Source organism: Rhinopithecus roxellana, chromosome 8 (genome assembly GCF_007565055.1).
Source record: "Rhinopithecus roxellana isolate Shanxi Qingling chromosome 8, ASM756505v1, whole genome shotgun sequence".
Lineage (NCBI taxonomy): Eukaryota > Metazoa > Chordata > Mammalia > Primates > Cercopithecidae > Rhinopithecus > Rhinopithecus roxellana.
The window spans coordinates 118533920-118550303 of record NC_044556.1 but is presented as its reverse complement, the minus strand read 5'-3'; the positions used below and the strand labels follow the sequence as shown (position 1 = coordinate 118550303).

General features: G+C 39.8%; 1 protein-coding gene across 1 annotated transcript; it reads right to left on the bottom strand.

The window, feature by feature from the left end:
- Positions 1-7558: 7558 nt before the first annotated feature.
- XCL1 (X-C motif chemokine ligand 1) lies at positions 7559-12564 on the bottom strand. The gene is made up of 3 exons (XM_010371768.2): positions 12339-12564; positions 8790-8904; positions 7559-7916 (listed from the first exon to the last, which is right to left on the bottom strand). Exons 1-3 carry the CDS (start codon positions 12526-12528, stop codon positions 7748-7750), a joined length of 474 nt encoding a protein of 157 aa, XP_010370070.1. The 5' UTR covers positions 12529-12564; the 3' UTR covers positions 7559-7747.
- Between the last annotated feature and the right edge of the window lie 3820 nt (positions 12565-16384).

The window sequence follows — 16384 nt, the reverse complement described above, 5'->3', positions numbered from 1 at the left end:
GCTCAACCTCAGCTGAGCAGCTCTGGCAATTTGTCTGGATGTCCATGATTTGTCGTGATTTGCATTTCCTACTGGTGTGGGCACAGGCATGTGATTCTGTGATGAGGCCAACCACAGAAAATGATTCTAAATGAACTAGATTAATTCAGCTATGAGACAAATTACTCAAATACTACTTACACCTCAATGGAACTCAAGTTTTCTCCTAAAAAATTTTAACTCTTCAAAATGCCTACAAGAGAAAGTTAATTCTTCAGCCTCAAGCACCCTTTCCTAAGTCACCTTTTCATTCATCTGTCGCTGCTCCTCCATTCTTGTTTGGACCTAGTTGTCATCTTAACTCTCCTGGTCATACTCCCTGCTCATTTGGTGCATATTTGCTGAGTGTTTGCCTTATGCCCGGTGTCAGCATACAGCCATGAATAGAGCAAAAGTGAGCCTTGCTTTCACGGAGTTTACAGTCTAATAGAAATGGCTAATTGATCAAATAATTAACAAAAATACCTCAGTCTTTCCCACCTTCACACTTTTTTGCCTGCATTACCTCTCCTATTTGCTTTGGCTTTTAAATTTTATTCACCCTCCATGACCCAGTCAAAATCTCTTTATCCATGACACAAACCTTCACTGACCAACCCAGTCAACCCACAGGTCACTTCCCCTTCTCTGAGCCCCATATGCTATGGACCATACCACAGTCACTGAACGATCTAAGGGAAGGCCTGCATGAGCCAGCTTACAGCACAATGCAGACATCAATAACTGATCACAGCACTCCCTGCCGAGCCAGGAAGTAACGTCAAGGTCTCACTCAACACAGAAAGTCCACAGCCACTACCAATCAATTAGAGCTGATATTATGAGAGAAATGTACTGTCATCCTCAGTCCATTCCATTTACTAGGCAGTTACCAGTGACCTCTGAGTTTCACTGTCATCATATCCTCATGCATAGCTATTATCTCCACAACTACAATGTAATACATAAGTTGCAGGGACTGGGTCTTATGTTCCTTTCACTAGTTCTAATTCAGCAACTGTGTGTTGAGCACAGACCATGGGAAAGCACTCTTGTGGATGCTACAGGAAATATAGATAATAATAAGACATAGTTCCTGCTGCCAAGAACTCCTGATCTTTTTTTTTTTTTTTTTTTTTTGAGGTATGATAAGTTTACAAATATCTACAATTCAGGAAGAATAAAATGAATGCCAGAAGAAAGGCCTCAAGGTTTAGAAAAGCCACAAAATTAGATCTGTTTCAAAGGACAAGGAAGGTTTCTTGGAGAAGGTAGCATCTGAAATGGATGCTAATGATGGCAGAAGGACGAAAGCGGAGGCAAAGTGTTGCTTCCAGGCGCAAAGAAGAGCCTAAGCAAAGCCACTGAAAGAGGAAAGTTAGGATCCATCAAGTATTCTGGTTTGGCCCCAAGAATACTTAGTATGGCATCTTATTCAGAGTAGGTACTTGATATGGTTTGGCTGTGTCCTCACCCAAATCTCATCTTGAATTGTAGTTCCCATAATCCCCACATGTCAGAGGAGAGACCCAGTGGGAGGTAACGTAATCATGGGGGAGGTTACTCTCCTGGTGTTCTTGTGATAGTGAGTGAGTTCTCACGAGATCGGATGATTTTATAAAGGGCTTTTCCCCCTTTTGCTCAGCACTTCTCCTTGCTGCAGCCATGTGAAGAAGGACGTGTTTGCTTCCCCTTCTGCCATGATTGTAAATGTCCTGAGGCCTCCCCAGCCATGTTGAACTGTGAGTCAATTGAACCTCTTTCCTTTATAAATTACCCATTCTCGGGTATGTCTTTATTAGCAGCATGAGAATGGACTAATACAGTATTCAATGAGTGCTGGTAGGTAGATACTTAAGGCGGCACTGGTTAATTAACTCTCTACAGGGACCAAAGAGTCTGTGAGCACCCCATATTCACACACACAAGCACGCATGCAAACTCCAGAACAACAGACATTTCCAAAAATGGGACTCCAGTCTCTAGCAGCTTACAGAGACACCAGAAGTGAGGGGACCTAAGGAAATTCCTTTCTTTGATTGTGTTGATGCTCTTGATGAATTGTAGCATTACTCTTTCAGTATGATGGATCTAAGCACATTTTTGGTCTCTAACAATACTTTAAAACTGTGCATTCAAAAGGTGATCCCAGGATATTAATAAATAGTACATGGAAAGGGGTTCTGTGCTCAGATTAACTTTAGGAAACACTAAGCTAGGTGAGATTTAATGGGCATATATTTCACAGTACTTCTTAAAGATTTTGACACGCTATGTCAAAGAGGAGTGGGATGTTTTGAACATTTACTAAGCACATTTGACCATAGGGTCTTTTTTTTTAATGGAGGCTCTCATGGAATAAATATTACAAGACCACTCTGTGATTTATGTGTTATATGAAATTACAGAAAATATTTTTAAAAAGCTTTGCCTAAATGATGAAGAGAGATCTCAACCAGTAAATTGTCAGCTACCAGAAACTCTTGAAGATGCTTGATATATCTATTCCCTTTTCCATCCCCCCTCCATTTTACCGCATCCTACTCCATTGACTAAGATTAACAAAAGTTGATATTTACTGAGCCTGTACTATGTGCCAGGCTATCTTAAGTGCTATAACCCTCACAGTATTATTACTATTCAAATTATATAAATGAGGCAACCTGAGGCACTGAGAAATTAAGGAATTTCCCCACAGTCACCTGCGTGGTATGTGGTGGAGCCAGTGTACAATCCAGGCAGAGCTAAGGCTCCTGGCAACCACACAAGTTTCTTTCCCACAGAGAGAAAGAGAGAGAGAGAGATTAGATGATGGCCCCTCCCTCTTTCATCCACTGCCTATGATGGGTTTAGTTCTCCAGTACCCTACTCTCTCATCTACCTCCCCATCCACCCAACCTTCAACTTTCCATCCAGTCTTCAGAGAAAGGGAAGTGACTCTTCCTTCACACAACACCTGGTGACTCCAATTAAGATAACCTTTGTCTGGCCATGTGGTCTTTTGTTTCCTTATTCTAGACGGTGAAACTTCTTTCCAAATATCTCGTTCAGCAATTCCACCTTGATGAAAGAAATCACAAGTTTTGGAAAGAAGCAGATTATAAATTCAGTTTTTTAACAATTACCCTAGGCAGCACAGTGTGACAGAAAGTCGACATACATCACTTGTATTTGTTTGAAATTTATTTTGATGAGGAGGAACTTTCTCTCAGCTGAGATTCCTCTAAATTTCCTTCCTAGCCTCCAGAATAATATCTCCAGGTTATTCCTCTAGCCTTCTTCCACCCTCAGCAGTCTGTCCAAATTTTCACTACTTCTTCCCCTAAAAAGAAAAAAAAAAAAAATGTCCCTTTGGCTTCTTCCTCACCCTCCCTCATCAAACTCCACCTTTCAGTCATGCTTGGGTGCCCCTGATCTCCACTCTAAACCTCTTTCACCTTATTTCTCTTTTTCTCTCATTACAGATTCATCTCTGCTCCTCTCTGCCTCCCACTGCCATGTGACAAATCCCTTTTAAAATAGCTCCGGTGACTCACCCGGCGGATACTGTATTCCATTTATATGTACCTTTTCTATTCCCCAAGGGGCATAAAGAGTTTCACAGAAATTCAGGCTTATTTTTACCTCGGTCTTATAAAAGAATTGTCTGTAAGAAGGGAATGAAAATATAGTTTGGGCTTTTGTTGCAATAACGTGACTATTAAGGCTGATAACAAGGTTTTCACTTTTCCAGGTTTTTTCTTCTCCTCACCTCCCTCTCCCTTGTGCTTGTTATTTCCTTCAGGATTTATTAGTAGCCTCACCAGAAGTTAGACTTCAGTCTTGCCAAGTAGTTGTGCTGTTTCTGAACCAGTCACCCATGCTAGAACCCTCAGAGCTGGTTCCAGGCCTCTAGTTGGTTCATGCCCATTGACCAGTGGGTAACCAGGGGGTCCAGCACTATCTTAGGATCCTCACCTCTATTTCCACTACCACCCTCACCTCTATTTCCACTGCCACGACCTGACTTAGGCCAGCATCTCCTCCAACCTGCACCAAGGCAATGATTGCCTAATGGCCCCCACTGCCCTCAACCATTTTCCTCCAAATGATTATTCTCTGTCCCTCATCTGAGCATGCTGCAACCTGGGTCCCTCTGTCTAGATCCTATCCTTTGTCATGGAACTCAGGACTTCTCAGTCTGGCTTCAAACTACCTTTCCTCTATAAACCTCTATAAACCTGAGCTCTATAACTCACCCATCCTGGAAACAAGCAGCTTCCCCACACATGCCTCAGTTTCCGTGCCTCTGTGCTTTCATTCATTTGGCCCTTCTGGCAGGAGTGCCTACCCTTGCCTTTTCCCGGCAAGCTCTTTCTCAGGTTCAAAGACACCTCTTTGGCGAAGCTTTTCCTAACTTCCCCAGGGTGGACTTAAATACACAGAAGACTGTATTCCTATAGCTTTTTATGATAACTGTTAGAGTAGAGATATGTATAAGATAGTACATATCGCAAAAATGTATTGGAAGGCTATGATGTCCCAGGCACAAGTACACAGACATCACATTCATAGTCCTTAACCTACTTCTAAGTGAGACAGAAAATAAAGTCAAATAAAATGGTATTTCAGGGTGATATAGGCAGTAATAGAGATGAGCCCATGGGCTGAGCAGACACATGGGGGTGACGGGGCTCATCTAGGCTGGTGACATCAGGAAGGTCTCCAAGGGAAGTCACGCCGTGAGCTGGGCCATTTGGAACATCCAAATGGGAATGGCTTTGATGACTGTCACGAACTTCAGGACAGCAGGCTAGATCCTGTGCCCATGTGCTCTGCAGGTGCTCAACAGATATTCAGAACATTGAATACATTAGAAAAGGTTTGGTCTGTGGATCTCTGAAACTCCACTGATACAACCTAGCCTCGTTCTTCCTCTGGGTGGTTGGCTCCAATTGTGTTCTCACAGATCCAACCTTAGCTTAGCCAATGAATAATGAAAGTAACAAAGTGATTTCCAAGAATGCTATTTTCTCCTATCCAAGTCCTGGCTCTCTACAGCCAGGGAAATTGGTGAAAGGAGTCACTGGCCCAAGGTGTTTGGCATGCACAGCTGAGCCACACTGTGAGTCACACAGTCATGCATAAATAATGTGCTCCCTGGCTAAGCAGTAAAGGCTCATGAAGTAAAGGTAAAAGGTGTTGCACCATGCCAGGCCAAGTTCAGAAGTCACAATTCCAGAGACCCCTCTCAATTGGCTTCCTGACTCCTATCTTGTCCTCTACATTCCGTCTTCCACCTGGTAGCTCATGTCATGTCCCACAGACTTTAAAATGAAGCACATGCTCTTTGGTCTGGCAGACAAGGCCCTTCATAATATCTGCTCTGCCTCCCTGATATCACCTTTTGTACCCACTTCCTAACGCCCGCACAGTCCCTTGGTCATATTAAACTACTTACATTTCCTTAATTCATCAGGATTTCTCTTACCTGCAGGCCTTTGCCTGTGCTGCTTATTTTCTTTGCCTAGAATGCACTGAAACCTTCAGCATAACTCTAAATCATCCTTTTGGTCTCAAGATGGAGGCTATTTTCAAAGGGAAGATCATCCCTACCCTCCCTTCATGCTAAGATCTGGATAGGTTTGCTCCTGTGTATTCAAAGCTCACACCCTCTGCTTTCTCCATCATCCCACATATTACACTGCATTGAAATTGTTTGCTTACTTGTGTGTCTCCCCAATGTAAACTCCCAGAGGGTAAACACCTGAAGGTTTCCCCATTGCATTCCAGTGCCCAATCAAGCATCTGGAATGCATTAGGCATGCAATAACAATGTATTGGTGGGCTGAGTTCCTGGGGAAGGGAAACAAGAAAGATTTTCCCAGAATGTGAGGTCTGAGAAAGCAGGGACTTTGTCCTGTTCACTCTGCTGTGTCTTCAGTTTCCAGCATATAATAAACCCTCAGTAAACATTTATTGAATGAATGAATGAATGAATGAATGAATGAATGAATGAATGAATGAAATCTGTAGGTTAAATAAGGATAACCCCTGAATCATCTCTTTACATATGGTTTCATCCTAAGGGAATTGTCTTCTGAAGTGAGGAAGACAGCATGACACAGTTGTCAACACCTGGAAGCTTCCATGAGTTCAGATCTAAACTCTACCCCTCACAGACCAAAGGACCTTCAGAAAGTTAACTAACCTTTTTATGCCTCAGTTGTTTTGTCTTTAATCGAGGTCTGTTGTGTGATTAAGTGAGCTAATATTTGTAATCAAGAAAATAGCTATGGTTATATATTTTAACAACTATTTATTATTTTTTTAAAAAAGAACAGTCTTATAAAATGAAAAGTCAAGCACTGCCCATATCCTTCCACACATCCTATTATTATTGTCCCGAATAAATCCTTAGGGACTGGGAGACATTTGGGAGACAAACCATTCCATTCATCTTTTGTGACTTTGTCATTTTTCCGCCCTCATAAAGCAGGTTATCTGTTCTTATTAAGGGATTGCTTTCTCTAAGACCATGTCTGAAGTTTATTTTAGACAAACAGCAATGAACATGGATAGGTGACCACATCGTTTGCTAGGAGGCAACTTTTTTGTAGTTTCCACTCTGATTCACTAGTTATATGACTACAAGTAAGAAAATTTGAGCAACTTGCCTTCGTCTACCCTCTGGAAATTCTTGATATTGCTAAATGTCCCCACAGGACTAAACAACAGCCAATACTTTTCACTTAAAGCTATCAAGACAAGGTCAGGTCTTCCTATGTAGAGTCTGACAGAACAGAATGTATACATCATCACCTGCTTGGATAGTAAAACCCTAACCATGAAACAAATCAGCAATTTAATTAGCATACAAGAGAGCATGAATCTGGGGTGTTGAGTGACCAGATGAACATTTAATTAAAAGTTTACTGCAAATTGTGATCACATGAAGAAATGCTGCATGGGTCAGCATTTGGAGCATCAAAAGCTTATTCACAATAAAGTATAACATGTATGATAACTACAGTAATGGCAACTACAGAAATCCTAATAAGGTAGGGAGGTTATTGTCCAATTCAAAAGGTGTTTATTTTTACTTGAATAAAGTTTCTTTATACCAAAATTCTAATTTTTGCTAATGGGACAAAAAAAGGAACAAGTTGTATCATTTTATTCCTTTAATAGGAAACCAAAATAAAACACAAAGAGGTGAAAAAAAATTGAGTGAAGCAAATTTTTGAGTAGTGAACCCTCAGAATGGGAACCCAGTGAAGACTGGATTATTTTCTCCCATATTCTATAAATAGAATTCTAGTGTAGAGACAAGTTACAATAATCTCGAATTGTTGCCATTGTCACAGCTGTAACTTGTGACTCATGTGTAAAGAACCACAAGCTGGACTCTAAGAGTGATCAATATGGCTTTCACCTCTGATAAACACTAGCCAGAATCTCTTCCATTACGGTTACCATCAAAGAGAGGTACAAGTAGGACAGAAATCAAACACAAATGATATACTACCTTTCCCTACATACAATGAATAGACTAGGGAACTATTCTTAATAATAAATAATTTATTAATTAGAACATATAAGTGAATACAGAAGACATTTAAAAGTAAAAATACAAAAGAATAATTTTATTCATGCAATACTTTCATAAAAGGTGAGTATAAACTCAGTCCATGAGTGTGTGAAGTGAAATGAGCTGGCTGGCTGGAGAGGGACAGTGTGCCAGAGGTTACTACCCAGTCAGGGTCACAGCTGTATTGGTCGATTGCTGGGTTCCTATTGGCTTGGTCTGGATCATGTTATTTCTGGTGTTGGATTTCCTGTCCATGCTCTTGACTATGTCTTTCACCCACCTGGCTTGTGGATCAGCACAGACTTTTAGGCCACGTTTGGTAATAAAACTGTAATGCAAGGAAAACACAGACGAATTTAGCCACATTCTCAAAGCCTTGGGGTCAAGAGTTAAGATCAGAGCAGACTTGAAGAGATCTTGTGCAGAAATTACTGCAAGAAATAGTCTTTCAGAGCCATGAGGTCATAAATGAGCACCCTTCTTCTGTCATCTATTTTAACATAAAGGAGAAATATCTGCAAGTAGTATCCAGCCCCTTTGTTCACCATAATTCACAGGTTCCTTTTCTCATCCATGTCACCAAATGTGGTAACAAAAAGACATTTGAGGCCATCTAGTTCCATTATTACATACCCTCTTCCTTTTCAAATTTAAAAATACTCATCTTATTTTTTTAACAAAAGCTGATTTTTACATTTTCATTTTTTAGAGTAAAGCTTGCAATTATGTGTTGAGAAGAGTTATTACTTCTAAAAATGAGATTCTGGTAGAAGAAAGGGACCATGTAGGTTGTGCATTGACTCATTTTGTTGAAATACAGCAACTGATAATCAAGGGACTCTGCCTAACTCAACCCTAACAACCCCCAACTCCAGTGAGGCTTGCAGGGAAACCCTGACACGGGCCAGCCATCTCTAAACCCAGACCTCAGAGCTATGCACAGTATTCAACAGACTCTTCCACTAAGCTAAATAGAGGAGGACTTCTATCCTTTACTTGGCAGCCCAATTTTTGCAATAATCGCCATTCGGTTAGGCTGCATAAAGACATGATTGATAAGGAAAAATAAAGAGGTTATCAGTTAAGCTGAGCTGTTCCTCCACGTTGGCCTACTTTTCCTGAGGAAGGCAGCATTTCTGTATACTGTATTTCCATATCTCTAGATATCCACCCAGCCCAACTTCTGAGGAGGCAAACTCACATTACTGCTTTCAAGGAGCCTTCCGTGATGGTGTAGGTCTTGATTCTGTTAACTGGCAGTCGCTGGGTAGTGAGGCTCACACAGGTACTCTTATCTGAGACTTCACTCCCTACACCTGGTGAGAAAAAAAAACCAGACAATGAAAAATTAAGCTATTATCAAAATCATAGGAACAATCACCTATTAAATTACTCTGAGAATGTTGTGAGAATATAAGGCCATTTGCTTTTTGGGGGAAGAGATGACTGACAGGCATCCTGAATCTCTTGCCCATCACAGATTCTTAGTAAATATTTGACTAATTTAAAACCTCGATCAATAGAATTGTTTCAGGAATTTCATGCTGAAATGAAAACAAGATGTTTTCCCATCTCTGTGTATATTTTCACTTAGACATTTGGGACGGCTAATAAATGTCCCAGTGACACTCATTCATTCATTTATACAACAGTGCCTGTTGTGTCCCACATGTTTTATTAAGACAGACGTTTTATCCCTGTTTTCATAGAGCATTTCTTCTGTTGCCAGGCAACAGACAGGTAAACAGAAAAGATCATTTCAAATAGTGCAACATGTTACAGTACTATAAGTGAGATTACAGAGTAATGTGTGAAGAGTACTCTAGGCAAGGTAACATTCAGTGGGGGAAGGCTATCCCCTACAAGCTGCTGAAAGTACCTTCTGCCATTAACCAGTTCACCCAGGCCTTAGACCCCCAAACAGCTACTCAGCCTCTTAAGCTGATCCACAAGTACTGACCAGAGACAAAGCAAGAGAAGAAGCAGAGACTGTTGGCCCAGGCTGAGAAGAAACCTGCTGGCAAAGGTGGTGTCCCCACTAGGAAATCACCCGTTCTTTGAGCAGGGGTTAACACCATCACCACCTTGCTGGAAAACAAGAAGCCTCAGCTGGTAGTGATTGCACCTGGTGTGAACCCCATCAAGCTGGTTATCTTTCTGCCTGTCCTGTGTCCTAAAAGGGGTCCCTTACTGCATTATCAAGGGGAAGTAAGGCACAACTGGGACATCCAGTCCACAGGAAGCACACTGTCGCCTTCACACAGGTTAACCAGGAAAACAAAGGAGCTTTGGCTAAGCTGGTGGAAGCTATCAGGACCAATTACAATGATGGATATGATGAGATCTGCAATGTCCTGAGTCCAAAATCTGTGGCTCGCATTGCCAAGCTGGAAATAGCAAAGGCTGAGGAACTTGCCACTAAACTGGGTTAAATGTACACTGTTGAGTTTTCTGTACATAAAAATAATAAACACTCTCGGCCGGGCGCGGTGGCTCAAGCCTGTAATCCCAGCACTTTGGGAGGCCGAGGCGGGTGGATCACGAGGTCAGGAGATCGAGACCCTCCTGGCTAACAAGGTGAAACCCCGTCTCTACTAAAAATACAAAAAACTAGCCGGGCGAGGTGGCGGGCGCCTGTAGTCCCAGCTACTCGGAGGCTGAGGCGGGAGAATGGCGGGAACCCGGGAGGCGGAGTTTGCAGTGAGCCGAGATCCGGCCACTGCACTCCAGCCTGGGCGACACAGCGAAACTCCGTCTCAAAAAAAAAAAAAAAAAAAAAAAAAAAAAAAAAAAAATAGTAATAATAATAATAATAATAAACACTCTCCTTCAAAAAAATTAATAAATGATAAAAGGTAAGATATATGTAAATGGAAGTCAGCCCTAAAATATTCATCCCCAATAGTAATGGCCCAAGGGAATTAAACTATTGAGTTTAGAGAACATCTAACATTGCAAAAGGAAAACTAACTTGGGAGAATTAATACTGTTAAGGGTTGAGTAAAATCTAATCAAAGTTTCTAAGTGCTGATTTTCTCCTTAACTGTAGACACTGGTCTTTGCTTCCCAGAGAAATAGGCAGCTAAAAAGCATCTAAAGTAACCACTGATAATGACCAAGATTGGTCTGCAGTGTTGCTAATATCAGAAGGTATTTTTTAAAGCATGGAACTAAACAAAGAGTGTTCACAGTGTGCTTTTCTTCATCATTCCTTCTCCCCTCCTTCACTCTCAGTGCCAGTCTGCACATTCCTACCCTCAACCTTTGCCAATATATTTTTAATGCTGAATTGTTTCTGCAACCAATGAAAGAGGAAAAATCTGGGCTTTTTCTCTGTTTCTCTCATATTTAAGAAACAATATTTCTCTCTGTGAAGTATCTGAAATGGACTCCCAAGACTCAGGGAATCCTGTTATACTTGAAACCACAAAGCCTTTTCCTTATTCTCAGCAATGTTTGTGTGTCTGTTTTATTCTTTAAAATATCACCTTCACTCAAGTTGCAGAGTTGAATCAAAGCAGAGACTGTTTGCCTCATTTTTGTAAATAAGAAGCTAAGCACCAGTGGGACTTACAGAGCTCCTTCAGCTAGAAAACTTGGGAATTTGAGACCAGTGTCTGCAGTTCTTCTCAGCCTCTAACAGAGCTCCTTTCCCCTACTCCAGATCTGAATCTCCCTCAGATGGTATGCCCATTGTCTCAGCAAAATGCCAGCCAGGTAGCAACATGTGGCCTAATGTAGTAATCAAACTTTTTTGTTTCATCAATTTTTTTTGTTTTGTACACAATTTCAAGGACTTCCAGACAGCAACCTTTATTCATGGAAGCCCTTGGGGACCCATTATTAAGTTATGATATCATAGTCTAAGTATTAAGTCTACCAATTAGAACACAAATAAGTAGACAAATTCACTCCAGTCATAGGAAAAAGTAATCCTTCAAGAAATATCTACTGAATGCTCAGGTGAGGGCTCAGTATAGCTGAATCTTACCTGGATGTGTCTTGCAGGTTTATTGAACTGTGTATAAGTTGCTGACCTATTTGTTAGTAGTTATTATTGTATGGTCTCTTACAAATAGAGAAAATTTCTCATAAATAGTAATATTCATGGCATTACTAACAGAGTCCCCCACGTACTTGAAGGTAATATTGATTTTCTGGACATGAAGGTTTGAACTTCCAGTCATTTGGGGCTTAGTTTTGTATTGAAAACATTGATTTGCTCCAGAGCATACATCCTCTGATACATCCCCACATTGCAACTGAACTCTCAAAGATTTTGATAATTTATCAAACAATACATTAAATGGGCAAAAGCTACAAATGCATTTATAATCATCACCTCTAATCCATAGCTAACATTAATCAAAAAATTACTCTTTCCAAGGAAATCTGATGTTATTAAATAAATAAACCATAGTATTTATTTAATCTTAATCTCAGGTGATCATGTCTGTTATTCTATTCAGTTTATACATAAATAAGCATAGGCCCTGAGTGGTTAAGATATGTACCCAAAATTACCCAATTAGGAAAAGTAGGAGCCCAGATACTAACCAAATTCTCCCTGTTCTGGGAGTTTACGAAGCCCCCTACAGTCAAAATCATCATTCCTTTTTTGCACATGGGAAGTTTAAGGCTCGCCTGGGGAAAGCAGTTTACTCCAGTCAAAACCTGAGTCAAACCCAAAATGTGTGCCCACCTGCCTTGCCTCCCTGTTCTTTATCTCACAGACAGCTTCTCGACTTACCTTCCACAATGTATGCAGTGAGACAGCAGATGCCAAGGAGGGCCAGGGTGAGAAGTCTCATGGCTGAGGTCCTGCTGAGCTGTGCAGGGAGAGAGTGAGCATCAGGCTCTTTGAGGACCTCTTTTATTCCTCCAATGGTCAGCGCACTTCCTGCGGTGAGAGGGGGCTTTCTAGGTGGGTGTGGGATCATGGAAAGTCTTTGCAATACTGATGCTTTTTATTTTCTTTAAAAAAAAAAAAAAAAAGTCCCTTTTCCCCGTTCATACTAACCTAACGCCTTGTGGCCTTTAACCCTTTGTCTGTGGTTAATCTGTCAATGAAACCAAATGTATGCATAGAAGAAAATGTGGTTGTGTTGTCTCCTGCCACCAGCCTGAATTCAGATCTTCCGCTGTAGACATGCCTGAAGGCTGTTCACTGCCATGGCCCGGCACGGAAACTGTAAAGGAAATGAGGTGGAGTGGTCACTGTGTTCCATCCCACCTCATATGACATCCAGTGTGACATGAGGCTTCCACAGCCATGGATCATGAGTCCCTGGTGCCACCCTTTGACTCTCTCAGGAGGGGAAGAAAGGCTGCTGCCACACTAAGCTTCTCGATTCTTTGCTTTCTTTTCTGTCATTTTTCTCCTCCACCTTTATTCAAGTTGCCCACTTTCTTCATCCCAATCTCCCCAGGTACCCAGGAAAAAATAACTGCATAAGCATGTCTATATACATATGTTTGCTTTATTACAACTTGACATACACATTTATAGAAGCTTTTGAAAAGTTGTGCTGTACCAACTTATTTCAAATAAAAAGGAAATAAAATGATCTATAATCTTACCATCTGATAGTTTCCATTTTTAATATTTTTCCAGTGAATCTGTATTGGCATACATGTGTTCTCATAATTGTGGTCATTTTAAATGCTGTTTTAACACCAATTTAAATATCTTCCCTTTTTTTAGCCTTCATATTTCAACTTCAAGTCAATATACACACATACACGTTAAACCATTTTCTGGTAACTTATTATAAAGATCAGAACTATAAGGTCAGTTTCATTAATATATACTGAATTACTTCCCTTTAATAACCAGGAGTAGGATTACTGGGTAAAATGATATGATCATCTTTATAGCTCTTATTATATATTGCTATATAGTCTCCCCAAATGTCATTTTAATTTGCAATGCTCCCAGTAGAATTTAAATATACTGATTGCACTGGAACTTTTCTGCCACTGAGTTTGTTGTATGGTGGTTGCTCTTTACTTTACATAGGTACCTATAAAATGTATTTATTAAATATACGTGTAGTTAAAGGTTCTGCATTTGCTATTAGGAATATGAAAATAGATTCCTATGTTTTCATTAAAATTATAGGTTAACCTTTAAGAGACTTTCCACTAATCGCATTTGATTTTTCACCCAGACTTCATTCTAAACTTCCAACTGGCTCTTTAACGATCTCTACCTTACTACACAATCACTCCTTGAACACTGGACACATCTTCTTTTCAAACTGCTTCTCCTCATATTAGTCCTTAGCATGGAGCAATGTGTTCTCTTCCTTCTGATTTCCAAATACTGATATACAGGGAACATCTTAGACTCATTGCTATCTACCCATGTGTCATTCGTTCTCAACCAAACGGGACTAAGTATACCTTTCGAGTAGTTCTTTGAGATGTCTCCTCCTTTCTTCCCACACTGCTCAAATGTTAGGCCAATTACAGTGGACTAAGTGGTTTCCCAGTCTAGGGCCTCCTCTCAGTCTGTTCTCTGCAGCTTTGCCAGAGTGATCACCCGAAAGCCTCAATCTAATCATGCCATTTCCCTACTGAGAACCTCTTTGCTAACTTCCATTGCCTACAGGATAAATTGCAAATCTTGCATTGTCATATATAATGCTCAAGATCTAGTACTGCTTTTCCTTCCAGACTCACCTTCCACCATTCACTCACACACTCCCAAACCTTAACAAACACATACATGTGCAGCCAACCCAATGGGCCAGCCTCTTTTATAAATATTTTTTCATATTTTCATAATCTCATATTTTATTTTCATAAAAGAGGCCAGCCTCTTTTATGCTCCTCACATGTTTCTTTTAACTGGAATACCCATGACAGCTCCCTACATAGTTACTTGTAAACTCCTCCTCTCCGTATAAGTTTTCCTGAATTTTTTTGATAAAATTAAGTTATGCCACCCCTTTATGCTCTCTTAGAACTTTGTTCTGTTCTCAAGGCTATTCTGCAGCTAATCTCATTCTGTTCTACTCAATTACATTCCTGCATCTCCCACTAGATGGCAGGCTCTTTGAGAGTAGGAGATTCCCTTGTTATCTCTGGATCACTGGCACTTGCAGAAAGCCTGGTATGTAATAATTGCTCAACAATTAGTTTTTTAATAAAAAAATTATTTTTAAAATGCCAAAATTATAATGATTGTGCATTAAGTGAAAGATGATCATCTAAAAACATAAAGCCATGCTTCATGACATTGTTCTAAGCAAATAAAGGAAACAAAGGCAAAAACAGACAAACAGAATTACATCCAACTAAAAAGCTTCTGCACAGCAAAGGAAATAATCAACAGAGGTAGAAGACAACTTATGAAATGGGAGAAAATATTTACAAACTATACATCTGATAAGGAATTAGTATGTAAAATATATAAAGAACTCAAGCAACTCATTAGCAAGTAAACAATACAATTTAAAAATTGGCAAAAGTCTTGAATAGACATTTCTCAAAATAAAACATGCAAATAGCAATCAGGTATATGAAAAAAATGTCCAACATCATTAATCATCAAGGAAATGTAAATTTTTTTGAAAAAACGTAATGAGGTATCATCCTACACCTGTTAGAATGGCTGTGATCAAAAAGACAAATGATAACAAGTGTTGGCAGGGATATGGAGAAGAGGGAACTCTTGTACACTGTTGGCAGGAATGTAAATTAGTATAGACAGTATGGAAAACAGTAGAGGTTCCTCAAGAAATTCCAAATAGAACTACCATATGATCCAGCAGTCACACTACTGGGTATATATCCAAAGGAAATGAAATCACTGTATCAAAGAGATATGTGCACTCCCATGTTTACTGCAACATTATTCATAATAGCCAAGATATCAAATCCACCTAAATAGATAAAGAAAATGTGGTACATATACACAATGGAGTACTAGTCAGCCAAAAGAAAAGGGGGGGAAATCCTGTCATTTGCCAAAACATGGATGAACCTGGAAGGCATTATTTTAAGAGAAATAAGCCAGGCACAGAAAGACAGATACTGCATGATCCCACTCATATGTGGAATCTAAACAAGTTGATTCCATAGAAACACAAAGTAGAATGGTGTTTACCAGGGGCTGGGGCAGTTGAGAAGAGTGGGGTGGGGTTGGGGAGATGTTGGTCAAAGAATACAAAAGTTTAGTTAGATAGAAGGAATAATTTCAAGAGATACAACGTAGTGACTGTAATTAAAAATATACTGTATTCTTGAAAAATGCTGAGAGTTAATGTATTCTCACAAAAAACGATAGCTATGTGAGGTAATACATATATTGATTAGCTAGGTTTAGTCATTCCACAATGTATATACACTTTAAAACATCATCTTTTACACATAAATACATACAATTTTATCCGTCAATTTTTTAAAATAAAATAAATAATGAAAAGAAGTAAAAAATAAAGGTGTGAACTCAGGAGATTGTGCCTGAGGTTTTCTCATGTTTTCAATCAAATCGACAATTTGACCAGTGGCTGAATTTTTGTTTAGCATATTGACATGGAATTTGTTAAACTCTCAGAATGAATTGTTCACTTTCAGTTTGTCAAAGCATGCACTAGAATCTCATTTGGGGAAGAATTAAATAACAGACAAGAAAGTAGAAACCTAGTGCAAAGTGGGCATGACCTGCTAACGGGTGTACATTGGTAGACAACAATCAGTTGAGGCATGCTTGCCATAACAAATATTTTTTATACTTGACTATTCTCTTTCTCATAGATGTTACACCCAATCAGCAAATACTGCAGGCTC

What these genes read in the sequence shown, in the direction of transcription:
- XCL1 (XM_010371768.2), bottom strand. Translation starts at nt 12,528, where the DNA reads ATGATCCCACACCCACCTAGAAAGCCCCCTCTCACCGCAGGAAGTGCG. An exon ending in CACTGCATACATTGTGGAAG is followed by an intron (nt 8,905 to 12,338) that starts GTAAGTCGAGAA and finishes TTTTCTCACCAG; the next exon opens with GTGTAGGGAGTGAAGTCTCA. An exon ending in GGCTCCTTGAAAGCAGTAAT is followed by an intron (nt 7,917 to 8,789) that starts GTGAGTTTGCCT and finishes CTTGCATTACAG; the next exon opens with TTTTATTACCAAACGTGGCC.